The 27,471-nt window shown below is 54.4% G+C and overlaps 1 protein-coding gene across 3 annotated transcripts in view; it reads left to right on the forward strand.

Moving 5' to 3' along the window:
* Positions 1-27,471, forward strand: part of MPRIP (myosin phosphatase Rho interacting protein) — a 78,486-nt gene that overhangs the window by 40,605 nt on the left and 10,410 nt on the right. For 2 of the 3 annotated variants that reach the window (XM_068422234.1, XM_068422236.1), the window contains exons 6-15: positions 923-1,133; positions 2,153-2,312; positions 8,540-8,681; positions 9,212-9,328; positions 11,123-11,179; positions 12,242-12,310; positions 12,541-12,630; positions 12,982-13,091; positions 17,514-18,099; positions 18,996-19,112. In XM_068422234.1, the coding sequence (XP_068278335.1) occupies positions 923-1,133; positions 2,153-2,312; positions 8,540-8,681; positions 9,212-9,328; positions 11,123-11,179; positions 12,242-12,310; positions 12,541-12,630; positions 12,982-13,091; positions 17,514-18,099; positions 18,996-19,112 (1,659 nt within the window). Of the gene's footprint in view, positions 1-922; positions 1,134-2,152; positions 2,670-8,539; positions 8,682-9,211; positions 9,329-11,122; positions 11,180-12,241; positions 12,311-12,540; positions 12,631-12,981; positions 13,092-17,513; positions 18,100-18,995; positions 19,113-21,969; positions 25,840-27,471 lie in introns of all 3 variants that reach the window. The other variant, XM_068422235.1, reaches the window with a different exon arrangement.

The following is a 27,471-nucleotide window of genomic DNA, read 5'->3' on the forward strand; positions in this document are numbered from 1 at the left end:
AGAAGCATTTAAGATGATGAGGATTGTTTTAACATAGCACGAAGCTCAACACGGTGTTGTATTTCCTTTTTAAAAGCAGTGGCCTTTTAGGTAACCAAAGCACCTGGGAGGAGCACAGCGCTGGCTGGGTTTTATTCTTTTTATCAGTGGCCCGTAGCAAACCAGCTGTGGCAAGCAGCACAGCTTCTGGTGACAGGGAATTAATTTTCTTCTCCATCCCGTGTCCTTTAGCTTGATTTTTTTTTTGGATGTTAGTTATAACACTGAGAAAATTCAGTCCTGGCAGATGGGACCCAGGAGAGAAGCCTGGTGTTGGTCTGTATTTGTGAAAGGCAGAGCCAGCCCACGGAGGGACAGGGGATGAGCAGAAGGACTGAGGACACGGAGAAGGGCCGAGGGCATGGAGAAGGGCCGAGGGCATGGAGAAGGACCAGGGACATGGAGAAGGACCGGGGACATGGAGAAGGACTGGGGATATGCAGAGGGAAATGGGGGATGCTGCATTTATTTGCATCAATCACAGAGGATGCACTGTCACCCCAAACTGTGTGTTGGCAGAGGTGAGGGGAGCATTTCCAGGTTCCCCATGAGTCAGGACCTGACAGACCCGTTTCTCTGCGGGGTCTGCAGCGTTGCACGTGAATTTGGGTGCACAGCCCCGTGCGTGCACCGGGAGGCTTTTGGGAAGAGCTGCTGCCCTGGGGCGGGGTGTCACCTGGGAGCTTGTCCCGTTGGGACTGTGGTGGTGGCACATGGCTGAGCAGCCCTGTCGCCATCCCTGTCCCCGTCCTGTCGTGTCATGCGTCACGGGCAGCACCCAAGCCACGTGGGACCCACGCCTCCGGGGGCAGCCCCATGGGGACCCTGGGTGCGGAGCTGGGGCAAACCCCTCTAACCCTGCTGTCTCCCCCGTTCTCTTTAGGAGCCTGGTCCTGCTAAGATGGCCGTGACCAGCAGCAACATCCCCAGTGCGGAGAAGGTCCCTGCCACCAAGTCCACGCTTTGGCAGGAAGAAATGAGGGGCAAAGACCAAGCGGACGGGGGCAGCGGCATCAGCCCGGCGCAGAGCCCTGTGCAAGGCCAAGCTGGGGCTGCCAGCTCCCTGAAGGATCCCGTGCTGGACAGCAAGGAAGGTGAGGGATGGGTGTCCCAGCACTGGTGTGACACTGTGATGACCTGGTTTGGGCAGCTGAACTGGCAAAAAAACCACTGTACAGGGAAAAGTTTTCCATGGGTTTGGTTCCCGGAGCATCCCAGCGAGGAGGGGGAGGCAGCCTCCGTCCCCGCTGTGTTGTGCGGGGACCTGAGTAAGACCTTACGGTCTGGAGTTCAGGAAGGAAAAAATTAACATCACATGCTGGAAAACCACACAGCGTGGGGCTCAGTCCTGCCCCAGCAGGGAGACAGGGCTGCCTGGCCTCGCAGGCGATGTTGCCCTTGTGCTGGGGGGAAAATGAGGGGCAAAATGCTTTTTCTAGCCCCTCCGCATCCCCGCGTGGGGCACCCGGAGGGTGTGGGGCCACGCTGCGCTCAGCCCAGCTGTCAGGGCTGCCAAGCCCTGAGCACCTCTTTCTCCTACAGCCCCTGTTTACGTTTGGTCTCCCTAATGGGTCCCTGGAAGGTGCCGGAGCCGCAGCATTGTTCTCCCTGGGACAATAGGGGCTGGGGACTCTTCCTGCCGGGGCTGGGGACAGGTCCCACGTGCTGCGGCCGTTTCCTTTATCTGCCCGCTTGGATGGGGGATGTTTTCTGCCTGCTCCCTGCTGCCAGGATCAAGGTGTCCATTGCCTTGTGCCTGCAGAGCTGTGGTCAGTGCCGGGCAGGGAAGGACAGGGAAGGAAATGGGTGCAGAGTGGTGGCCGCAGCCATCCATTTCTTCATTTGAAGGCTTAGGTCTTTCAACCGTGCAAGCCTGACCTAAGGGTTGGACCGGCATCCCCAGCTCCCTGCAGACCATCCCACCATCTCCATGGGTGTGACGGGTGGTCAGGGTGGAAAAGCTGAGGGTGCAAGAGGTGGCACAGCATGGGGCTTGGGACCAGACCGTCTCTCCTCTCATTTCCTGCTCCCATCCTGGGTGGAATCAGGGTGGTTTTTGTTAAAAGCAGAACTCGGTCTTGAAACCAAGCGTGGTGACTCTTCCGTCCCTTAGATGAGAGCTCCATGAGCGGAGACCGGATAGACTGTGGCCGGAAGACGCGTGTCGAGAGCGGGTACTTTTCCTTGGAGAAGACCAAGCAAGACTCGAAGCTGGAAGAGCAGCAGCTGCCACCCCCACCGAGCCCACCCAGCCCCAGCACCCCGAACAACAGGTACAGTTATCCCAAATCGCCCTCGCAGGAGCATGCCCAGCCCTTTCCTTCCCCAGGTACCCGATCAGGCGACCGAATGATTCACAGCTTCTCTCTGAACTCCTTGGACTCGAAGAGCAGTTGCCCCATGCACAAGGACTCCAGCAACAGAGATGTAGGAAGGGGAGCTGAAAAATCGGGGCGTCCCCTTTCTTTTAAAGCCAGCCGGCAGTACACCACCCTGGCCGACGTTCCCAAGGCCATTAGGATCAGTAATCGTGAGGCCTTCCAGGTGGAGAGGAAGCGGCTAGAGCGGAGAACCCGGGCCCGTAGCCCTGGGAGAGAAGAAGTGGCCCGGCTCTTTGGCAATGAGAGAAGGTAAGGGATGAGTGGCTCATCTCCTCCTTGCATGCTCCTCCCTGCTGCAGTCCCGGACGGAGCAGGCGGTATTTGCTGGGTGAAGCCCTTTGTGTTACAGTGCTCCTGGGTTTCAGGGTGCCCATCTGCACCGACCAGGCGGTGGGATGTCCTTAGTGCCAGCAGACAGGTGTCACCTTGCCTGGAGGCTTTGGGGACAGCCAGCTGAGCTGAGTGATGCTCAGTGACTGTATCTGCAAGTGAGCCCACCCTCCCCGTCCCCTCCGTGGCGCGGCACACGCTGGCAGCTGGCACCGTTAATTAGGTTAGCTCTCTAAATGGTGTTAGAGCCCGGGAGCCTTACGTAAGTGCCTAATGAGCTGAGAGAGGTTTCAAAATGTCACGGCGTTAATCTGGGAGAGGAGAGGTGAGAGCAGTGCCGAGGCAGGGCGCAGCGGGCTGCAAAACAGCTTAGTGCGGAGGAGGACGGGGAGGGAGCCTGCACGCTGGCACGCTTGGTGCTCCCCGGGCGAGGCGAAGGACGGGCTCGACTTGCCCTGGGAAAGAGGCGTTTGTGCTGTGAGGGCAGCAGAGCAAACCGGGAGACGGGCCCCGGGCGAGAGGGCCGCCTGCCAGTCTGATTGTCTTGCCCTGGTTTTCCTCCGGGCATGTTCTCTCTCGCACGGTTTCAGCAGGCGCGTCTCCTCTGTTTCTTCCCAGCCCCTAAAGGACTGTTTTCCAGCCTGGCTTCCTCACGTTGAGAGCTGGGAGCAGGCCTGGGGAGGGCGGCACAGCTTTGTGCCGGTGCCACCGGTTGGCAGGAGGATGCCAAACCCAGCCCGGCCTCGGCAGCGTGCGCAGCGAGTGCCAGGCTGGGGCTAAAGGAGGAGAGCCTGGGTTTGGCTTTCTCTGCTTCGGCAATTGGGTGGGAGGAGAAGGGTGCCACACAGGTCCCCTGGCTGGGGACGAGGCTGAGGAAAGGCTGGTGGCTGCTGGTTTGCAGGCTGAACTGGTGCAGCGTGTTGGCCCAGGTGCGGGCGAGGTCGTGTCCCCGCTGGGTTTGCTTGCACAGGACACCCCAGCCAGCGCCCGCCCCAGTGTCAGAGGACAGCGTGTTCCTCCGGTGCCCACAGTCCCTTGCTCCAGCCCCGGGGGTATCGTGCAGCACTGGGATCCGGCACCGAGCTGGGATGTGCCAGCCGAGGACAGGGAGGAGCAGATTTACAGGCAGATAATGCGGCCCAGGAGAGGATGCTGCTGCCAGACACTGTCCCTTTTTAATGTCAGCCCCACTCATTGCCTGCTGACGGGTGCCTTTTCCCAGGGAAAGGCTTTTTTCCCAGCCCAGCTGGGCTCCTGGGGCTGTTAACAGGTTTTTATTGCTTTATCCGTGTTGGCAAAAATTCCCCTATGTCAGCTCAGGGCCTCGATCGGAGCGGGGTGGGTGTAGGGAGAGGAGCGGGCGCTGCCCCGGGCACAGAGGGCTTGCTGCCCACGGGGCTCAGCCCGGGCAGGGGGGTGATGGCAGAGAGCAGGGCAAGGGGGGTCCCCACCTACCAGAGGGTTTCGGGATCGCAGCCCGCAGCGCTGGAGGAGCGTGCCAGGAGCAGGGAGGGCTCCGCAGGCAGTTTGCTTTCTCCTCTGGTAACCTGGGAATTGACTGGTGCAGGTGGTGTGGGTAGAGGGGCCGTGTGTCCCGGAGCTGGGGCAGCCTTGGCACAGCACAGAGAGGCAGCCCAGCATCGCACCAGAGAATTAACATTCGCCAGCACCCTGCTCAGCTTGGCTTGGCTGCTTTTGAAATTTGAGTTTCCTTAGTCCACATATCCCTCTCATTTTTCTCTGAGCTCAGGCTGTGCTGATTGAGGTTGAGCAAAAACTCCCTTCCATGCTGTGGGGACAGCTTTTTCCCCCGGGTTTAACACCATTTCTAATCTCAGTAACCCACTAACACATCCAGGGACGCTTGCCTGCCATTGCTTGCCTACATGCCCACCCCATAGGTGCCAGCCGGGCATCCTTCACATCGGCCTTTCCTCTCTCAGTGCAGCCAGACAAACTTGCTCTGATTCTGTTGGTATTTTCAGCTCTTCCTCCCATTTTCCATTTACCCACCGTAAATCAGGGTGAGTGTCAGCTATGGATGGAACAGGATTATTCTAGGTACCCAGTGCTGCATCCTGAGTGACACACTGTGGGCTTAGCTCCAGATAAAGCTGTTTTTCAGGCTGCTTGTCCTGTTTCTTTATAGTAAGAGATATTACATGACTTACGTCCAAGACTGTGCTGGAAATTTTCCGTGTTGACCATTTATACCTGACGCTGACTCCACGCCCCGTGCAGACGTCTGAGCTCGCAGCTGCTCAGGAACATGAATCAGAAAACAGGAGATAATCCCCACGCTTTTGGCACGCGTGGCAGAGCGGCGGCGTGCGGGTTCCCTCTGCTGGCATGCGGCAGGACAGGGCTGCCAGCACCGCGCAGGGGGGCCCAACCGGGCTAGGGGAGAGGGTCTGTGTCCTGAGAGGTCGAGCCTCTGGTCTCCCATCTCAGACCCATCCTTAGGCTGAAGGAGCAGGGGCAGCTCTTTGGAAACCCCACGGATAAATTTTGAAGCCTGTTTTGTGGCACAAAATCACAGTGGGGAGGGCTGCGGGGACAACCTTGGATGCTGGTCCCCATATCCCAGCGGAGCTCTGGAGCTGCGGGGATAAATCCTGGCACATCTCGGGAAGGTGGGGGGGGGGGGTCCTTGGGGTGTGGAGACCTGGAGCCCCTTGCCCTGGGTGTGTGGCTGCAGGCTTACCCCCTCCCGCAGCTCCCCGGGGAGCACTGGGAGTTCTGCTTGGCCAACTTGGCTTTTCTCACACACTTCCAGGGATGCAGCCTCTAAAACCCCGGCTTTCCCGGTTGGCCCCACGTTCTGCTTACACTGGCAAGAGGCTGCTGTGGTGTCTACGGGATCTGCTGTAGGAGCGTGGTCAGGGGCTGAGGGGTATTTCTAGCCTCGATAAATACTGGAGCTGCCTGAAATCGCTTCAAAGACTTTTCTTTCTCAAATTCCTTCTCTGGAGCTTCTTGAGGTGTAAGGCTGTGCTCTGAATGCTGCTTCTACCCGTAGGGAAGAGCGCCTGCTCTCCCAAGTATATTTTTTTTTCTTGTAAAACTATCATCTTCTTTGTTTTGTAGACCTTTTGGGGAAATGCCTCTTCCTTTTTCTGACACTCGCTGTCTTTCTTGCTGCTAAATAATGAATGAATCCAATAAAAACAAGCCCTTTCTTCCAATCAAAGACAATCACTTTAACGATAGCTCGTGCTGGTCTTTATAGCTTTCCTTCCCACCGCACACACCCCTCCACCTAACAGCCGAGATGTGCAGCTCGGGATTAGTGGCCTGGAAAAGATTAACAGCCTGCATGGCCGAGGAGCTCCTTGGGACGAGCTTTGTAGTTGAGAACGCACTAAACGGCACCGCAGCTTTTAAATCGCTTCTTCGTACCCGTCTGCAGCCTTGTTTTGCCAGCACAGAGCTGCTGGGCAGAGGGAGCAGCTCTCTCCTCGGCGCAGTGGGGAGGAGAGGAGAGCCCTTCCCCTCCCCGTCCCCCCAGGATCTCTAGCAGTAGCCTCTGAAATGTTGAGCTAATGGGGAAAAAAAATGATTCTTTCCTGTAATCCAGATGATATTAACCCTTGGGGCTGTGATTTGGTTGCAGTGATTTATTTTTCTCCTCCCTTTTTCAATGACGAATTACTGGAATGATTTTGATTTTGTTTTGTATGTAGATGCAGATATATAATTTCCTCTTCTGTTCATTCATTTTCCAGCCTTGTTTTCTTCCAGGTCTTGTTGCTCTCCACCTTCTCCTGCTGTGTTGCTGTGTGACGTGTCCGCCTTTACTTCGCCTGCTTCGCTACCATCTCATCTCAATCTCAAGCCGTAGAACAACCTGGTGGTGCAGCCCCTTTCATGAGAAATCAACTTGCTTTTGATTTTGTTTTATGTTTTTTTTGGTTGGTTTTTTTTTCTCCTGATTTCGTTTTTCTTCAGGCCTTCACCTAATAGGGCACAGACAATGTTAATTCATGGACCTCTTACTCCCTCCTAAACTGAGACTCAGAGAAGGCTGGGCCAGTGTAAAAAGGGTTAAAAAATTGTGAGTCCAAACCAGTTCCCCGTCTGTCGGTGAACAGAGGATGTGGATTTGTGCGCCGCAGGCTGGATTATGTGAACGGACGTCTCGTGAGCAGAACATCCCAGAGGGATTGGGAGCTCTGCGCGAGCCTGGGCTCTGCCCGCTCCCCGTCTGCAAACTGGGAGGCAGCAGGGGCTGAACATACGTCCCGTAAAAACATCCGAGACCTTTGAATTTACAAAGCAAAGGCTTCCCCACTGATTTTGTCCCTTCCTCTTTGGTTGTGGGCTTCAGCACCCGGTCCTGGCAGCCTGGCTCTGAGCAGCAGTGGGGGGCCCCCAGCCCCCAGGGGAATGTGATGTGCTCAGACTGTTTGTCTCATTTATGGAATTTGGTGCAAATGTTGGTTGAAAACTGAACATCTCATGGTTTTTGAGTCCTTAACCTCCTGTTCCTTTTCGTGGGAAGTGTTAAAAATGGTTTTTTGGATAACCTGTTTCCCCTCATGTGATTGCCATTGTGATTTTCATGCACATTAGAGATTCACACAGACCAAGCAGCCCCGAGTTTAGATGTGGCACATGGGGGGTCCAAATTTTGTGTCAAGAACCCACCTAGACTGAGCTTTTTGGGGAGGTTTGAAATTGAGCTTTAAACCTCACAGCTTGGAGCTCAGCTGCTGTGTGTGATGATGGTGGCTTATTGCTTCATGTTGCCAGGTTGTGATTAAAGACCTGAGGCTGATACTTGCCCAAACCCCCGGGCATGCAAACTCAGACACCAGCAGGTCCTTTGAAAATTCCAGTATTTCCTCTCCTGTGGGTCAGTGAGCAGCTTTTCATGCTGAAGCGGCGCTTTTAATTCCACCTGCAAAGACCTGTTTACTCATTCCTGGGAGCATCCCATTTGGGTTTGGTCTGGGGTTGGCTCCTGCTCCATCCACCTTTCTTCATAGCTCTCCTCCATCCTCAGAGACATGTGTGCCATGGTGTGATGGACCACCGAGGCGGTGTCCGAGAGCCCCAGTTGTACTCCCTGCTGTCCATACTGGATTTGCAGACCAGTTTGAGAGGAGGGTAGAGCCCCGGGGTGTTGCAGGGGATGCCTTGCTGTGCCTGCACAGGGTGCTCTTCACCTCCTCATGCCTCTTCAGCTGGCACACCCTGCAAGCCAGACCTGTTGTCTGGAGGCACCTATGAACACTCCTCAATCCTGTGGACATTCCCTGTGTGGGGTTGATTTTTTTTTAGGGTATCTATTGCAGTGAACACACAGGGTGACCATAGGTACCTGTTACCTCTGCACTCCAGCTTGGTCTGATGTGTCTCTGCTCTGTGGCCTGGGGGGCCATCGATAGCTGCAGTGCTAGAGAGTAAAGACAAAGCTTAAGCTGAAGCTGCTCAATAATCCCTGCTTCTCAAAGGGCTGTAAAATTCACAAGGAAAAAAGTTATTGCTGGTTTTGCAAAGGTTTTCTAGATATTTAAGAAGATACTATTTGTGGAGCTGAGTAGCGTGAGGTTTTTTTTTTTCCCCACTTTGGCTGGAGGTAAAACAGTGCGTGTCTGATCGGGGCGTTTGGCCCTGGATTTGTGCACGCTAGAGCTTGCAGAGAAACAGGGACCAAAAGCCACGTGTGCATGAACACTGGGTCGAGCAATTCTGCAGCCTTACATCTGTGAGATTGTACAGCTCGGCGCAGTTGCTGTTCTGGTGTTTAAACCCGCTCTGGTTTCCCCTTTCTCTCTGTTTTCCAGGCGATCCCAGGTCATCGAAAAATTTGAGGCGTTAGATATCGAGAACGCGGAGCACATGGAGACGAACGTGTCGGCCGGGGCTGCCCTTTCCAGTGAGACACGGCAGGGCAGGAGTGAGAAGAGGGTTTTCCCACGGAAACGGGTGAGCTGCTCAGCCGAGGTCTCGTGGTGGGGTTTGGAGGGTGGCACCTGGGATCCAGCAGCCCAGGATAGAGGGTTTAGCTATAGGGTTTAGCTATAGGGTTTGTCCCTGGGTAGAGCAGGGGATCTGGAGTCACAGGCAGGCTCACGCAGGAGCCAAATGGTTGTGTGTTCTCAGTCTGTGCAGGTTTGCTGCTTGCTGCTCTGCTGCAGATCAGAGTGGAAAATCAGGCTCTTTTCTCCTTCCTCCAAAATAGAAAGAGGGAAACTTCAGATCTGGCATGGCAGGACACATCAGGCTGGGGTGAAGTAACGAAAGAAACAGGCAGGCTTGAGAGTCCCAGATACGCTTAGATATATTGGGAACAAATTAATGCCTGAGAGGACAAAAAAAATGTATTGCCAAAGAAATGACACTTGTTCTGAGCCTGAGATGCCCCTTAAATACATGGATTTTTATGCCGTGAGCCAAGAGGGTGTGACTCGCTGTCCTAGTTCCTGCGCTGATCTGGGCTAACGCTGTTTCCACAGGACTTCACTTGCGAAGGTGCCGCTGTGGGCTCCATCCTGGATGTGTCTGCGTCTCCTCTGTCCCCGCATCGCCGGGCAAAGTCGCTGGACAGGAGGTCCACGGAGTCCTCTATGACGGTGAGCCACTGGGGCTGTGTCCTTTGCCTTGGGGGAGGACGTGAGAGGCCCTTCCCAGGCAGGTCCAGTGAAAACTGGGCTGTCTGCTGCTTTCCCCATAGCCAGTACGTAGGACATGGGATACGCTGGGATTTGAAGCAGGTTTCAGTGACTTGGCTTCACGCTTCCCTCTTGGCGTGTTAAGGGGAGCTAACACACGGCCTAGTTTTCCAGTGCTGCTTCCTTGATGTTGATGTGGTTGCAAGCGGGTGTGAGTGGGACGAAGGCTGCGAGGAAGGGCTGAACCTGCCCTCCTCAGCTTCCCTCCCTTTGCGTGCTTCAAATGCTCACCAGACCTGGAGGCAAACAGTACAGAACAAACACAAAACGCTCTCCTCTCACTCGCCACCCTCCTGTAGGAACAAAATAAATACACTTGCTGATCTCTCAAAAAGATTACACAGCCGTTGTAAATCCGAGCTGCATTTTTGGTGGATGGGCAGCTTCTGTTGAAGGACTTCTTGAAAAATGCAGTAGCTTAGCATTTCTGTAGTAGCTTTTCATGTAGACTTGTCCAGCCACAAGATTTTACATCCTTGGTGGTAATAAAAAGGTGCAAGAAGTTGGTTATTTTTCATCCAAAATGTAGATCCTTTGCTGGACGCTCTCCTGTTGTGCAAGAAAGAGCTTAAACAGGACCCAGACGCAGGGACCGTGATCCCACCTACGCTTCGACAGAGAAGCAGGCACGTGGTGGTATCGCCCTCTCAGGGTAAATTAGGGCTGAGATCAGGATGCCCAGCTCTCGTAGCATCCTTCAGAGATGGATGTAGTCATGGCAAATGCAATTTTCTCTATAGTTTGTTCATGGCTTATTGCTGCCTCATCAGCAGGTCCTGGTGGGGCTCGGCGGGGTTATCACCGGCAGCCACATCCCAGCCAGGGCTGCTCAGGCTGGCGTCTGCCCGCTCCCTCCTCCTCCTTCTCTAGGGATTCAGGAAAGGCAAGGTGGCATTCACTGTCCCCTGTGTTTTTGTGGAGTGGGGCTGGGTTCCCACCACTGTGGGAGCACTCAAATGTGGGATGTGCTGCCCCACAGCATAGCTTTTATAGAATAGGCTTCCAGCCCCCAGTTTTCCATTGCTCCCCTTGCTGTAGCCCGTTTCAGATGCTGCAGCTGTATTTCACATGCTGCTGTCCTTTCCTCCTCCACTCTGCAGCACGTGGAGCAGCTGGAGGAGCTCAGCCTCGAGGGAGCGAAAGCATTTCCACCGCATCCTTCCCCGCGCGCGGGCAGGGCTGCGAGGAAGGGCTGGCGGGAGTTATCCCACGCCGTCTTGGTTGCTTTTCTCAGAGCTTCACCATCCCGATGCACCTACTTTGGAGGAAAGAGCAGGTGTCGTTTGGGATGTGCAGTGCTGGGATTCCCTGTATTTCCAGCCTTGGGAACTCAGCCTCGTTGAAAACCCTGCAGCCTTGCATGAGTAGCACAAAGTTTTTCCTTTGTAGTATGTAATAGAGGCACAAAACTGCCTGCAGTCTTGCTAATTCCTTGCTTCTCCTTCCTCTCTAATGCTGGTGTAACAGTAGGAAATGGCAAGAGAAGTGCTAGGAAAGAGACAGCCTGGATAAACCATACAGCGAGTGCCTGTTCCTCCTGGGAGCAAACATTTAGCTCCACGCAGTATGATGATCTGATTTAACTGTTGCTGCTCTCTTTTATTGCTGCGCTGTGTTTTATCAAGCCGCTGCTGTTGTTTTCTGGGCGTAGACACTTCTTCCCTCCCCTCTGATCGCCTCTCTCCTTTCTTGCAGCCCGACCTGCTGAACTTCAAGAAGGGCTGGTTGACAAAGCAGTACGAGGACGGGCAGGTGAGGCCGGGGGAAGCTCTGCCCTTCGCGTCCGTCTTCGGTGCCACAGTCGGTCCCGGTTTCTGGCAGCTGACGCCCACTCCGACGTCCCGGGGCTGCTCTCGGCGCTGAAAAAAACCCTTGATGTCCTTGCAGGGTAGATCAGTTTTGGGCCATGCTCCAGATGGGAGAAACCAGATGTAGGCGCTTGGGCAGAGCAGCTCCAGGGGGTTGACAGAGCTCTGGAGCCAGGCAGCAGTGGTTGTGTGCGAGCCCTGTGCCAAACGGTGTTTGTCTTGGAGCAGGAATAGCTGGTGCTCTGTCCTGGGGAGGTTTCAAAGCCCCACAGCTGGATATCGTGTCGTGGGTTTCTAGGGAGCAGCTTGGATAGCAGCGCTGGTTTTGTGTTCCCGTTCTCTATTAGTCTCATCTCCCTTGTGACCCAGCAGCCTCTTTGGCGTCAGTAATGAGGCTCCGATAAGGTCCCCTGAGCACCGGGGAAATGGCAAGGCCAAGAAATAAGTAAATGCCTCTGAGTTGGCACTGAGGGAAGCAACCGCTGCCACTTTCCTCCTGTCCGTTCCCGGAGGGATGTGGGACGTGCTGCTCTGTCGGAGCCTTAGAGATGGGCTCCAACTCAACTTCTAGGTACTGCAGAGACAACATGAATGTTTTACTGCTTTTTTTTTAAAAAAAAAGGTCCCTCCAAGGCTTTAAGGGCACCCACTGAAGGCATCGTCTTGCCAGTGGGGCTAATGGGAAGGCTCTGACTGTCCCCGTGGCTCTCGCGGTGTTTCACCATCACATGCAGGGTTGGTGCCGCTGAGGGGCCGGCGCTCTGCCGGTGCGGCAGCGCTGGGGAAATCGGGGTCCTGGCAGTGCAGACCATCACGGTGTCCCTTGCATCGCTGCCTGTTCGGGTGTCCCCTTCTCCCCGGGAGGGTCCCTCGGTGAAGGCGGGTGCGAAGCTGGGAGGGGAGAGGCTGCGAGGTCACTCTGCCGGCTGACCTGTGACGAGCTGCCTGGGCTCTGCTGGTAGGGAAGGAGCAGGGTTGTGATTGCCCTGTCTTGGTTCTTTCCTAGTGGAAGAAGCACTGGTTTGTGCTGACCGACCAGAGCCTGAGATACTACCGGGATTCAGTGGCGGAGGAGGTAAGTGTCTTCCCCATCAGCGTTTGACCCATCGCTCTGCACCCAGGGGAGCCCCAGCTGCTCCCAGACTGACCCTGGGCAGGTTGTCGTCCCAGATACTGAGGTCCCGGAGCATTGCTTGCTCTTCAGGGCTTTGTGCTTCTCGAGGACCTGCTGCGTGCCTCCCTGCGAGCCCACTGCGCTTTGGGGTTGCAAAGCATCGCAGCTTATTTTACCTCTTCCTTCTCCAGGCAGCTGACCTGGATGGAGAAATCGATTTATCCACGTGCTACGATGTTACTGAGTACCCGGTGCAGCGAAACTACGGCTTCCAGATCCACGTAAGGACAACGTGGGGAGGAGGAAGAGTCCAGCTGCAGGACAGCCGACGGGGCTGCTCGTGCTGTGCTGCTGCTTGGGGATGCTCGGCTGTGGCAAGGGAAACATCTCCCCAAACACCTAAGAGAGGCCACCCAGCATCCCCACAGCATTAGAGAGCTGTGGCCTGGGGTTTGAGAGCCAGTTTTTTGATTCACAAAAAACAGAGGGGGGAAAGGGAAGTTTTTTTTCTCAGCCTCAGAGGTGCCCTGGCGCTGGGTGCTCGGGGCTGGGTGCAGGGTGGTGTTGTAGGGGGTGGGAAGGTGGTGGTGGGTGCAATCAGCTGCTCTAAGCTGGTCCTCCTCTCTGCCTAGACGAAGGAAGGGGAGTTCACCCTCTCCGCCATGACGTCGGGCATTCGCCGCAACTGGATCCAGACCATCATGAAGCACGTTCGCCCCACCACTGCTCCCGATGTGACAAGGTAAAGGAGGGAGTTCAGCAGCCCCTGCAGTTGTCTGGTTTGCTGTGCAGGAGTAACTCTTCCCTTATCCCCCTTCTTTCCTCTTTCTGAGCCTGTCCGTTCCTGGAAGCTGCGGCTCTTTCTCACATCCCTCTCTCTGGGCTTAATTTGGACACGCTTTGTGGGGATGCTGATATGCTGAGTTACTCTTAACGCGTGCAGATTTCAAAGAGGGTTGAAAATGTGGCTTTAATTTGTGCGTAGGAATATGAAATACTGTTCCTATATCAAGGCTTCTCTGGATTCCCACCAGGTATTGTGAAACCACTTGGATTCAGTTGTGCTGGGTTCCCCCTTTCCTCTGGCTACTGTTCAGCACGAGCTGCCCATCCCCTCCACGGGTCACGGCAGCACGAGCCCAGGGTTCAATTTAGAAGCTGTTTGGCTCTGATATATTTTAAACTCCAGCCAGGGAATCGTCTTCCCTCCTCTTTTGATCTTCCAGACAGCTGCCGCAGCTCATTCCCCGTACACGTTAGCAATGCTCGCGTCTGCTCCTGCCCTCAGTGCCAGAGGAAGGGACCCCCCAGCTTCACAGAGTACCTTCTGTGAGCGCTTGCGGCTGCGGGTAAAGGGTGTTTGACCTCCTCACAGCTGCCCGTGCCAGCCGCGCTCGTACAGGCCACCTCTTACAGGCTTCATGGACACGGCCGCACCGTTAACTCCGGCTCCTGTCCTTACCATAGCTGCAGCGAGCAGGTTTTTGCCAGGTTTGTCCCCGCGTTGATGGAATGGCTCTTCTCACCTGGTGCTGTTGACCTGGAGATGCTCCAGCCTCTCCTTCCCCATCCCGCTTGGCACTCGGCCACCGTTTCCCAGCCCTGCCCGAGCTCTGGTGGATCTCGCGGGGGTCTTGGGGAAGCCGCCTCTCTCCTCACTCCTGTGTATGTTTGATTTCCATGCAATCCCAGGAAAAACTTCTCTTTGAAACTATCCGTGCTGAAGCCCAGGTTGGAAAACTGTGTTCTCTCCTGTATTAACGTTTTGTGGTTTGTATATCTCGTGATTCACTGCATGCTCCTCCTTTTCTGCACCTCGGATGGGAAGTCCTGCAGTTTCCATTTATTTTTCTTTATTTTCTTTTTTTTTCCCCTCCTTTTTTTTTTTTTGCTTTAAATAAAAGCCAGAGAGAAGGGAAGAAGCAACCTGGTCTTGACACTTGGTTTCCCCACACTGGTATCTTCCGATGTGACTAGATATGAAGATGAAGACCAAGGAAATTTGAGGCGACCTCCCTACCTTTAAAGAGCCAGATAGATTTATAGCCTAACAGGTTATTGCAGCACCATAGTCCTGTGCTCTGCAGCTGCTCTGAGCCCACGTGAAGTGGTTTGACTTGGCTTACCCCAGTGGGAGGGTCCCAGTGCAGGTACCAGTTGGGCAGTAACTTGTTACGCTGCATAAATAGACTGGGAATCTCAGCCTTGAGCTGGGGAAAAGCGAATTATAGGCACACTTTGGTTGTTTTCCACCAAGCTGGTTTCGGATGGGGTAGAGTCTGGCGTGGGTTAGTCACGTTGCTGAGAAGTTGTTGCTGGGAGCTGCAGGGCTGTGCCGTGCGTGAAGCGGGGCTGTGTTCACCCGGTGCCTGCTCACAAGCCCTTTGCTGTAGCACGTGGGTGCGTGGGGTGTCCCAGCCCGGCCCGCCTGGCTTCGGGCACATCGTTAACGTCTGCCCCCGGGGAGCGGCTTGTGGACGGGGCTGCTGGACAGCCAAAGGACAGACTGCCAAAGGCTCGTGGTGGAGAGGTGGCACGTCCGCACAGCATGGCCAGGGTGCGAGGGGGACGGTAGTCTGGATGCTCGGCTGTGCCAGGAGGGTGGTGGCGTTCACCCAGTCCCCGGGGCCAGTCTGACTCCGCGTGCTCCTGCAGCCCTCCGCCGCGTCTCATTAACCCGCTACCGTGCCTCCACCGAGCCAAACACACGTTTTCTGGGTTACTCAAGTCCTAATTACTGTTTATATTGCTGTGTGTGTCAGCACCCGGGGAGGGGGCAGGTGCTGCACTGCTCCCTGCCCTCAGCAGTGCCCCGCAGTCTGCAGAGGCACTAATTACGCTCTGCTAACGATGACCATGCAGGTATAAAATACCCACAAGAAAGAAGGTGGCTGCTTCAGCACTGGGTCCTTGTTCAGCTGCCAGCCTCGGTGAGGCTGAGTTTCCCAGTGTCCCCCAGTTCCCTGCAGCGTTCACGTGCTGGTTGCACGCTGCGGCAGCGTGCTCGGCTCACAGCTTGCACCGCTCCCACAGCCACCTGTATTAAAAAAACCAACTATTTCTTTTGACCTATAAATCCCATTGCGAGGCAAAGACACCCCCCCCCTCCATGTGATGTGAATTAATTTGTCTGGGACGGAGGAGAAGTGAAATGCTTGAGTAGAATTAATAGCCATGGGGCACTTGTGGGAGATGAAGTGAGAAACTTCGGGTCAGTCTTTAGAGTCTCTTAACTCGGTTCCCAGCGGCCGTCCCTCCGCTCCCTGACACACATCCCACGCTCTTTGGAAAGCAGCAGAGGAGAAATGAGCTCGCAAGAGATGTCACCTCTAGAAATGCCGAGATCCTTCCACCTGGTATTTAGAGCAGCATCATTTCTGTCTCTCAACAACGTCCGAGGGGCCCCAGGACCCCCTTTTTTTCCTTGCAGTCTTCTCCATTTTCAGACTCCATCTCATCCCTGCTTTACTTATGTGAAATGCAGCTGTAATCACTGACTGACTCCAGATTGAGCGCCTGGCTTCGGAGTCAGACGGTATCTCCTAACGGCTGAGGAGCGAGGAGGTTTCATCGTGGTGCCTTTTGGGTTTGTTTTATTAGCTGCAAGTGACAGAGCTGAAGAAGGAATTATCTCCGAGCTGGTTTTAGCCTGTAACTGCCAGTTTCTCAAAACCCAGCTCTAATGAGCCTGCGGTTTGATCGTGGATGAAAGCGCATCGGAAGATACTAGCCCTGGACCCATGCAGAGCCATCTCTTCTGCTCCGTTCTTTGTTTTGGGCACATGCACATACGGGAGGTTGTTGGCTGCGGGAGCTGGGGGGTGTGAGCAAGGCGGGAGGAGAAGCCATGCTGCTGCTGCTCCCTCCCGGTCGTGGCAGTCTCGGTGCATGCGGTCCCGTGGGTCAGAGCCCCTGTTAGCCGTGGTTTGCCTGCAGCGAAGGGCCCGGGGAGCTGCTTTCCAGCTCTTCCCACTGCGCTCTTCTAGAAGCTTGTCGAGGCTGCGCTGGAGGTTGGAGCCCGGGGGGGATGCTGTGGTTGTCCTGGGAGGGGGGAGAGGCAGGAGTCAGTCTGAGCAGCTGGGCTGTGCCTCAGGAGGCATCTCGGAGGCTTCTGGTAGCAAAGAGGGTTCAGCAAATGCCTGCTGCTCCCTTGGGGCAGGCTTCCTCTGCAAACGTAGCATACTGCTGTTTTCTTTTGTTAATTTTGGTCTGCATGTTACCAGGCTGGCATGTCTACGTTCAATAAGCTAATACTACATTATGGATTATCCATAGGTTGGAAACGGTGTTGCCTTCCCCTATTAACCTCCCCTGCTTGATGAGTATGTCTCCCCTCTCAACCCACCACCCTCTAACTCAGCACTAAAAATCATTCCTTGCTTGAGAAATTGATATTTTCAGTGACTTCCGCAGTGTGTTGAATAACTCTTGCTCTCCTTGCTGCACCCACAACTGCACACAGGGCGTGCAGCCCCTGTGCCGGGGTGGCTGCCCTCAAGGCTGGTTGCCCCAGGGGAGATCTGTGCCTTCAGTGCAGATAGTGGCACGGAGAAGTTTTCGACCCATTAATACCCTGACTTTGCCAAGCTCGAGGAAAACCTTCCCCCTGTTATCCAAGACCTCTGGGGGCTGCTCTGTGCTTCTCCGCCCCGCAGCTCTGAAGCCAGACCGACTTTGGTGGGACTGGTGGCATCCTCCCTGCAAGCACGTGACTATGGCCGCGTCGACCGGCGTGTGTGCATGGAGCCCCGCAGCCGGCGGGCGCCGGAGGAGCTGGCAAAGCCTCGTCCCTGCCTGGCAGGACGGTTCGGGGTCGCTGCCTTGGCCGCAGGCTGCTGCTGGGTCATGGTCGCCGGCCCCAGGGCGGCTGCCGAGGAGGAGCGAGGTTGAGTTGAGCCGCTCTCCAGGGGCTTGGGGGTGCCCAGGAGCAGCCGGGGCCGCTTGCACCAAGGCTTTGCACACCAGCGCGACCCCGGGGAAGGGCAGCGGTGGCTCCCGCGCCCGAGAGGCGACGGGATATGGAGGGGCAGGGGGGCACCCACATGGCATTGGCTTGGGCTTCCAGCAGCCCCTTTCCACCCAGCTCTTCGAGGCATGCGTGGGAGCACCTGGCCGTCTTGAGCACCCACTGACTCTCTCCTTCACCGTCTCTCTGTCCTTGCAGCTCCCTGCCGGAAGAGAAAAGCAAAACAAGCTCTTCCTTTGAGACTGGTCCAAAGCCGAGCGAGAAGCCGGATGCGGAGCAAGCTGAGCTGGACCTGGAGCAGAAGCGGAGCCGCGCCCGGGAGCGCAGGCGAGAAGGACGGTCCAAGACCTTTGACTGGGCTGAATTTCGCCCCATCCAGCAAGCCCTGGCGCAGGAGCGTGCGAACGCTGCAGACTCCTCCAAGAGCGGCTCTGGCGCCTTCCCCAGGGACGCCGGTGCCACCGACGCCGACCCGGGCGAGCTGGAGCGGGAGCGGGCGCGGCGGCGGGAGGAGCGGCGCAAGCGCTTCGAGATGATCGATGCTGTGGATGGGGCAGGGTCGGAAGAGGCGTTGAGGATGGAGGTGGACCGGATCCTGCCCGTCCCGGCGGACATCAAACCGCAGAACGTCCACGTGGAGATCGAGCAGCGCTGGCACCAGGTGGAGACCACCCCGCTGCGGGAGGAGAAGCAGATCCCCATCGCACCCCTGCACCTCGCCCACGCCGACGAGCGGGACGAGGGGCTGGCGAAGCAGCACTTGACCACGCTGCTGGAGAAGGAGGTAAAGCGGGGTGGGTGGGGTGCAGGCTGCCTGCCGACATGGCCTTCAGGCCGCTGCAGGAACTGTAGGAAGCCTGAGCAAGGCTTAAAAAAGCTGCATTTATTCCTGCTTCATAACAGCAACGAGTGGGGATGCTGTAGGGTCCCTGGGGAGCTGGGAGGGCCCAGATCCATGTCCGTCCCCGTTCAGCTCTGCCAGCAGCTTTCGTATTCCCACAGCTGCAGAAAGGGCTGCTCTTGCAAGGGTGGCACTTCGTTACCCTCTCCCAGCCAACGCAGCCTACACTTCTGTTGGTTGTTAGCCAGCCTGCCTCTGGTGAGGTGGGTACAATTGATGTGTATCACCCAGACTCTAAATTCAAGCTCATAATTCCCTGTGCCTCTGCAGCTGTAGAGATTTGTTTCTACAAAACTATAAACTGGCTTGAGTGGTAGCACACGCCACAAAGGGTCCCTTTTTGCGGAGCCTACATCAAACAATCTTACGATTTTAGGAAAAGAAAGGAGGAGACTCAGCTCGCTTGGAAGAGGTCCACGCCTGGGATAACAGAGGTTGTTGTTAGTTGGGATTAAGGTGTATTAGCAGGAATGAAAGGGGTGCAGGCGTGGAGTAACCAGGAGTATCACCGATCTGAACCGGGCTGGGATTTGCCTGGGTCATGCCTGGCACGAGCTGGTGCCAGTGAGCTTTACGAATTAAACTAATGCCTAACTTAGTTCTTGCAGGGGGGAGGGATTTTCCCTGGCAAAATGAAATCCAGCTCCCAGAGCAAAGCAAAGCAGCGGTGCCATCAAAAGCCCCGTTCATTCTGCTCTACGTCCCCTCCGAGCCGCTTGCTCCTTATGGCTGACCCCCTGCCCACTCCCTGGATGCTGTCTCTGTTCGTGTCCCTCCAGCTGGAGCAGAAGCAGAAGGAGGCCCTGGAGCTCCTGGAGCAGAACCGGCACCTGCAGGACCAGCTGAAAGTGGCACTGGGCCGGGAGCAGAGCGCCCGGGAGGGCTACGTGTTGCAGGTAGGAGAGCGGGGAGGAGAGAGAAATCCATGTTCCTCTGTGCCTGAGGGGGACCCTGGTGGGCTTCAGTCCAGGGTGTTCATGGGGGCATCCTCGTGGACGCAGAGATGTGCACCATTGAGTGGGCTCCAAGAGGTTTCACCTTCTTGCACATCTTGCTAATTCTGTAGCCTTACCAGGATCATCTGCTAAACAAAACCTCTGATCTGCGATGCAGGAGGCAGAAGATAGCGTTACCTGATGGTGTCCCCAAAGGAAAACAAAACACAGCCATCGTAGACAGATGGGACCTCAGCAAAGTCCCCCTCTGACCCATCCTGTACTGTGTTTGCCTGTGCAGCAGCTGTTTCCCCCTTTCTGTGCCCCAGATACCCCCCTTAGGCAGTGGGGTGCACATAAGGTTCCTAAGCATCTTATAGCCCCAGCAGTTGCCCCTGGCCAGGGAGTTAGTGTGGCAGTTACGTGGGCAAACACAGCACATGCAGGTGTATCCCGTGGGCCTGTTTGCTGCAGCCAGAGCGGGATTTGCACCGGGACAACCTGTTGTCTTGGATCACTTTTTGGTGGTTTCTTATGTTACAAGATGCCTTTCAGCAAAGCCTACAAGCTCAAATGGACTTGGCCAAACTGGCTGAGGATCGAAGCGGCCGTGTGTGGCCGCACGCTGCGCTCCTGTGGCAGCAAACCCCATGTCGACGCTGAACCTTGCGCCCGTATTTCTCACAGGCGAAATTTCCCCCTGAAAAAGTTGCGCAGGCAGTGGAGCCAGCCCAGGTAGGGGGGCATCTTGCCTTCCTTGCCAGTGATCTCCTTGGAGGAGTTATTAATGCATTTATTTCTGGAGCCCCCGACCTGACAGCGCTTGCTTGGAGGAGTTCCCTTTTCACTTGACAGTGTTGGAAGAGTAACTAATTCCCACCTCCCTTGGGCAAAGGCGTCCGACCTCCCTTTGCCTGGAGGCTGGAAAAATCAGGGAATGGGGCTAAAAGCTGGATGCTGAATCCACTGTCAGACTGGCTGCGTTGAAGGTGGCCGTAGCTCCTCGATATGAGGAAGGGGGGACAAGAGGGGAGGTCTGCAGAAGGGCTGACCAAATCATTGCTGCCATGAGAAGTGACCCAAACTTTGACCTAGAAGTTGGAGAGGGTTTTTTGGAAGGGTTGGAATCCTTTGCTTGCTCCAGTCTAATTGTTCTGGGGATTTCCCTTATGTTTCCCTGGGAGCAGAGGGATTAAAGTGCTGTTGAAGAAAGGAGTAACTCCACCAAACCCTGCTGGGGTGGAGGGAGTGGAATCACTGGAGGGGTTCTGCAGCTCCAGACTAGGGACAAACATCACAGCATTTTTTTGGATGGACCCTCTGAATTTCATGTGCACCCCACCTCCATCCCGCCTAATTTTGGAGCGGTTCCTGCGTTGTCTATGGGGAGGGACGATGGAGGAGCCTGACTGCTGCCAGCCCGTCCCTCCTGAGCTGCCTGGGGGGCACCAACCCCTCCTGGGCAGCCTGAGCAGCCCTGTACAGACCCCCAAGCACTGCCCCGACATAAAAGACGCTGCACGTCTCGTAAGGCAGCTGCTGAGATACCCACCCCGATGCATGTGCCGTGCACCGAAGCCTCTCCAGCCTCGTGTAACCCCTCTGTCGCTCTGAGCTTCCTTGGGACGGGGCACCCCAACTTCAAACCCTACTGGGAGAAACGGCGGGGGCTCCTGCTCCTCGCAAACGGACCGGAGACATCCCCTGGCTCCGGTCACGGCGGGCGGGAGGGGTCACGTACTAACCTATCCCGGGCGGATGTTCTTGCATGTTTTTGGTGTAAAGCATGAAATTTAACTTAACATAACTGAGTGTCACATCTGTGGGCTTTCCTTATCAGCAACCAGAGTACAGCAAGGCAGGCCAAATTCCTAGGCTTAACGCTGTGCTTCTCTCGCCTCTTCCTGTCTGTGTATTTTTTTTAAAGATAGATAATTTCTGTCGCCTTTTGCATGACTCTCTCTGTGAGTTTTCTCTTTGCATGCTACATTGCTTTGGTTTGACTCTCACAAAGGTTGGTTTCTTTTATTTTACATTCTCATCACACCTTTTCCCTCCCTTCACTTGTCGGGCTTTTTATTTTGTCCTTTGTTGGTTTTGGGTGGGTTTTTTTTTTGCAGGTAGAGAAATTAGAGCCTCCCTAGTCTTAAACCTTAGCGTAACAACATCTCTTTAATACGATGAGCAGCTACTAAGTCCTGTTTGGCAGTCACAAAAATGACATCGCCACGCCGGCTGTCCTGGCTCCCTGCGTTTGGGTGGGATGTGATGTCATTTGCTGTCACCTCACTTTCTGTTATTGCTTTTCGTCGGTAGGACTGTGTTACCCGAACTGTGCACTTTTTGTTTCACAACCAAACGAACACACACGCTAAAAAAAAAACAGTTCCTTTCTTCTCCACCTGTTCCCATCCCCTCCTCCTCCTCACCCTTCCCGTTTTTCTCTCTTCTGTCCGTCTCTGTTTTACTGCTGGTGTTTCTTTTTCATTGTTTTTTGGTTCTATTTGATTTTGGTTGGTTTTTTATTTTCCTTTTAGCCTGTTACTGTACAGCTGTTTTGATGTTGTGGTCCATGTTTTCTGTTACTGGAAAGCAGTTGTCGCTCATTCAAAAAACCAAAAACCAAACCAAAAAAAAAAAGTTGGTTAAAACAAACAAAAAAAAATTGTGCCGAGAACAAATCATCCCAATTGGAGCATGTGGGTAGCAGCCAAATCGCTGCGAGGAGCTTTTCCGTGGCCTGCCTGGCCAGAGGTGTGACACTCAGAAGGGAGAGCCAAGAGTGTTACTAATCTAGTATTTAATCAATTTTTTTAAGACCGAGGTGGCCGCCTCGCCATCAGGTGCCTGGCAGAGGCTCCACAAAGTCAACCAAGACCTCCAAAGCGAGCTGGAAGCCCAATGCCAGCGTCAAGAGCTGATCAATCAGCAGATTCAGTCGCTGAAGCGCAGCTACGCCGAGGCCAAGGACGTGATCCGGCACCACGAAGCCGAGATTCAGAGCCTGCAGGCGAGGCTCAGTAACGCGGCGGCCGAGCTTTCCATCAAGGAGCAGACCCTGGCCAAGCTCAAGAGCGACCTGAGAAGCGAAAAAGAGAAAGCCAAAGAGCAGCTGGAGGAGTGGCAGCACGGCGAGGCCATGCTCAGCTCCCAGCTGAAGGCCAGCGAGCAGAAGCTGAAGAGCGTGGAGGCTCTGCTCCTGGAGAAGACCCAGGAGCTGCGGGACCTGGAGATGCAGCAGGCTTTGCAGAGGGACCATCAGAAGGAGGTGCAGCGGCTCCAAGACAGGATCGCGGACCTGAGCAGGCAGCTGAACGCTAGCGAGCATACGCGGATCCTCATGGAAGAGAAGCTGCAGAAGAATTATGAGGCTTTGCTGGAGAGCTGCGAGAGGGAAAAGCAGGTTTTAATACGGAGCCTGAAGGAAGTGGAGGATAAGGCCAATGAGTATGAGAACCAGCTGCAAAATAACGAGCAGCAAATGGAGATTCTGCAGAAGGAGAAGCTGAGTGCAAAGTTTGAAGGCAGCGAGCTTGTCCACCAGCTGGAGGAGCAGCTGGTGATGAAGGAGGCCAGCATCCAGAAGCTCACAGAGCACATCAAGGAGCTTGAAAGAGAGAGAGATCAGATCAAATGTCGGTTCCACGAGCTCATGAATCAGGTTGCCGAGTCGGATAACGAAGTTGCAAAGCTGCAAGCAAAGTTGAAAATGGAAGAGACCAACTACCACAATCTGGAGCAATCGTTTGAGGAGGTGTCGGATCAGTTCCAGGGTGTGCAGAAGGTGCTGAAAGAAAAAGAAGAAGAGCTGAGACATGTGAAGGAAATGCACTTGAGAATTGTGGAGAAGAAAGATCAAGATCTCAGTGAGGCTTTGGTTAAAATGGTTGCTTTAGATAGCAGTTTAGAGGAGACTAAAGTAAGGCTAAAGGCCAAGGAGGAGGCTATAAAGAAATTAGCCAGTGTAGGCACAGGTCCATGTGCTGAGGAGGCAGAAGACCTTGGGCCAAATCTCGAGGCTGATGAAAGTCATCCATCCCAGCTGGGGCAGCCTCTGCAAACTCAGGATGTCCTCCCAGCTCTGACTTACGCACTGAAGGAGGAAGAGGAGGAGGAGGTTCTTGAGACCAGCCAGAGGCAAGCAGAAGAGTTCGGCTCCCCGTCCAAAGCTGTAGAGCTCCAGGACCAAGAGTTAGTTCAGAAAGCCTTAGCAAAGCCTGATGTAGGAATCATGGGGGCCAAGAGGCAAAGAATCCGTTTCTCGAGCATCCAGTGCCAAAAATACATCCATCCAGATGGATCAGAGAAAAACTGGACGAGCAGTACCTCCTCAGACACAAGCCAAGACAGATCGCTGTCTGAAGAAAGCATGTCATCAGAGCCAGCGCTTGGTTACCCATCATCAGGGACAAGTGACTCTGAGACCTATCTCTCGATCATCCATTCCCTGGAAACCAAGCTTTATATTACAGAGGAAAAACTTAAAGATGTAACAATGAAGCTTGAAAGCCAGCACGGCCATAATCAGGAGACGCTCATCGCCCTCCACCATCAGTGGGCCAGCACAGAGTCTCAGCTGCGGGAACAACTTCAGACCAGCTTATCCCAAGTCAGTGCTTTGATCTCGCAGCTGGAGAGTGAGAGGCAGGAAAAGTTCAAGCTCATAGAAAATCACGTTAGCGAGCTGGGAGGTTTCCAAATGAAAAATGATCAAGCGCTGACTTGCTTAGAGAAGTGCAGGGAGCAGCTAAGATCTTTGCCCAAATCAGACAAGGAAGAAGAGGGTGATTTGTTCCTTGTTACTCTGTCCAGCATGGAAACGACCTTATCAAACGCAATCCAAGCCTTGAGAGGGGCGCCAGTCCCCTCGGAGTATCAGCAGAGTGAAAGTCTTATCGCGGAAAGCCCCGCTCCACAAGGAGGTTTTCTGGGAGAAGAGGAGCACGTCTCCAAGGAGCAGCGAGCGGAAATGTTTGACGCCAGCCAGCTGAGATGGCTTTCTGAGAGAGTGGCATTTGAGGCCGCTCTCATCAACCAAATAGCGGAGTCTTTGAAAAATGCAAGCTCTGAGATATCTCGGCTTCTGAGGGAGATCCAGGGAACAGCTGAGGTGGTTTTGTTGGAGCCAGCAAATGTTTCTCACACAGCAGTCGACTTGGCCAGTGTCCTATCTAAGAAGCTGCTGCTGGAAGGGGAGTTCTGGAGCCAGGTGGAGGAGCTGAGAGTGCGCTTGAGCACCAGAGAAGGAGAAGCCGAGGGCAAAACAGAAACAACAGGTTTGGGCTTTCCTCCATGTTTTCTCAGCGCTGTAGCAGATACTACGTTGATCAAGGCAGAACTTGGGTTTGTCGCACAGAAAATGAGGGAATCTTTTCATCAGAGATTAAAAACAATCGAAGAAGACCTCCATAATACCAAAACAGCTCTCCAGCAGCATAAGTGCATGTTGGAGGAGATCATCAAAGCGTATAGGACTCCTGATTTTGACAGAGTTATGCATCAGATTTCTGAAGCACTTGAAATTCAAAAAGATGCTTCAGAAAGAACACAAATCTCCTGGGACGGGAGCTGTCTCCAAATGGTGCCGCGTCAGGAATTAGTCAAGGTGGAGGAGATTGGCAGCCTGCCGGACCGTAGTAGTGAAGCTCTTGTTTCCATTCAGGAAGATCTTGCCCAACAACTAAAGGACAAATCAAATGTTCTGAAGGAGATATCTGTTGCCTTACTCTCTCTGCCTCCTGAGGAGGCAATGAGAGACTATCAGAAGCTCCTGAAGATATCTCAGAGTCTTTCATATCATTCGTGCATGGGAGACCTTGAACGGTATTCCTCTTTGTTAGTCCAAGATGCAATTGTTCAGGCTCAGGTTTGTTATGCTGCTTGCAAAGTCCGACTGGAGTACGAGAGAGAGCTGAAGTCCTACAAGGAGTCCTTGCAGAGCATGGACGCGCTCTGCCAAGAGCGTGTGAAGACGGTCTCTCTCCTTCGGGATGAGTACGAAGACTTGCTTCGAAAGCAGCAGGGTGAGTACGGCGAGGTGATCGCCATGCTTGAACGGGAGAACGCCGACCTCAAAGCAAAGGTGTCCCAGCTTGACAGTCAGCAAAGGCTCTTGGAGGAAGAAGAGCATAAACACAGCAAGAGCTTGAGCGAGTTACAGGGACGGTATGAGGAGGAGATTCGAAACGTGATAGAGCAGCTAAATAGGACAGAGGATGCTCTGAAGGCCGAGAGGACGGAGGGCCTCAACCAGCTGGATGCTATCGTCCGTGACAAGCAGAACATGGAGCGGTATCACCTGGAGCAGATGCAAATGCTGGAGGACAAGTTCCAGGCCAAGATCAAGGAGCTGCAGGTCATCCACGGCGAGGAGCTGCAGGCGCTGCAGGAGCACTACAGCCAGAACCTGCAGCGCCTGCAGGAGACCCTGGACGAGTACCAGAGGCAGCACTCGGAGGTGTCCCCTGCAGCAGGCCCGGGCGATGGGGACGCCTGGGTGGCCGATGAGGCGGGTGGCACCGGGCAGGGCCCCAGCAGCGACCTGGACTCCATGCACGGCCTGAGGGAACGCATCCAGGAGCTGGAGGCCCAGATGAACGTCATGAGGGACGAGCTGGAGAACAAGCATCTGGAGGGGAACGCTTCCACCTTGAGGGAAAAATACCAGAAGGACTTTGAAAATTTAAAGGTCTTGATATGTTTAACGCTTTGTGCTTTCTGCTGCTGAGCGTACGGGAGGGTGCGTTTGGTCCCGAGGTTTGCTTGCCAAGCTGGCATCCCCCCAAAGAGCCAGCAGGCCGAAGGAAGCCCCGAAGTGTTAGAAAGGCCTGTGTAAAGCATGGCATTTTCTTTTTCTCCATGCTAGGGTATTCTAAATGCATTGCTGAGGGCTTTGTCTCAGTGGGAGGGTCGATTACTGGAGATGGTCTCTACGTGTAGAAGGAGGGAGGGTTTCGAAGTAGCTTGATAACTTCACATTATCGTTCAATATGAAGACTGTAGTGTTTCTCCTCATACCTGAGGCGTACGTTTTGTTCATGTCTTCTCTTTAAAAGCATTCCTCAGCTCTGTCTTTCCCAGTCTGATCAAGTCTCCAGTCTGTCTCTGCTTCCCTCAAAAATGGGAGCTGAAATGGAAACTTAATGTTCTCAAAATGTATGTTCCTGGAGAAGGCAGCTGCCAACAGATGCCAAATTCTGTAGCAAAGCAAAGCTCCTCTGCTGCAAGGAGAACCACCCTGGTGTTGCACACCAGCGGTTCTTTACACAACAAACAGTGCACAGTTACGGGAACCCCAGGCTGGGGGCAGAAAAACCCAGCAGCAACGAAGTGCCTGCGTTCAGATTGCTCCACCAGTCAGGGCTGGCTGTAAAACTGGCCTGAGATGGTACAGCGTCTAAAAAACCCTCTTGGCTTTGGTGGTTTGCTTTTGATCGGAGAGCATTTCCAGTTAGGAACTGGGTTTAGGGCAGGCTTTCATGGAGCAGTCGTTCTTCAGAGGTGGCAAAAACGTGGAAGAGCTTGGTACCAGCCACGAGATCCTCAGCGCACATTTGGGCTGGGGGTAAAGCATGGCTCAGCTCTAAGCTGAAAGCTGGCTTTAGCCTGGGGAGAGCAGTAGTTCTGCGTCCCATCAGGGGTGAATTGGGTGTCCAGGGGAGGGAGAGCTGCAGGGGAGATGGGAGGGAAGCGGTGGTGTTCACTGAACGCTATCTCCTCCATCTTAACCCTTAGGAAGGTAAAACCTTTCTTGAACCTCCTGCTCAGGTCATCCAGGCACCAAACAGGGACGCTGGTACCGGGGGATGTTCTTGCTTTGGAAAAAGCAAAAAGCCCAGAACCAAAATAGAGGCTGAAAAATAACAGCAAGCAACGAACCTGACCTCCCACCTCTGTTTTCAGGTTTGCTCTGCCAAGTTGCAGTTTGCCTGGTGGGAAGGCGAGCAGCATCTTCTGGGCAGAGCAAACCAGCCTCTGCACCTCTGTAGGAAGCAGAGGGACAGACAGCAAAATAGGAACATCCCTTGGTTAGAAAGCTGACCAGGCGATGGCAAACCTGTCCGCTTTACAGGTTAAAAATGTACTCGATTCTTCTCCTGTGGAGCTGATGGAGAATGTAACATCAGTGACGTGAGATTCGGGTTTGTACATGTGCAAACGTCCTGGGTTTATCGCAATGCATTTACAATACATTGAACACTGACTCTCCAGCCAGCCCCACGGAGGAGCATTCACCATTTTCCTCCAGCATTAGAGGTGTAACGAAGGATCCTGCAAGGCTGCTTCGTGCCGCTCCGTAGCCAGCCAAGTCCAGACAGGT

This window comes from Nyctibius grandis, chromosome Z (assembly GCF_013368605.1).
Source record: "Nyctibius grandis isolate bNycGra1 chromosome Z, bNycGra1.pri, whole genome shotgun sequence".
Lineage (NCBI taxonomy): Eukaryota > Metazoa > Chordata > Aves > Nyctibiiformes > Nyctibiidae > Nyctibius > Nyctibius grandis.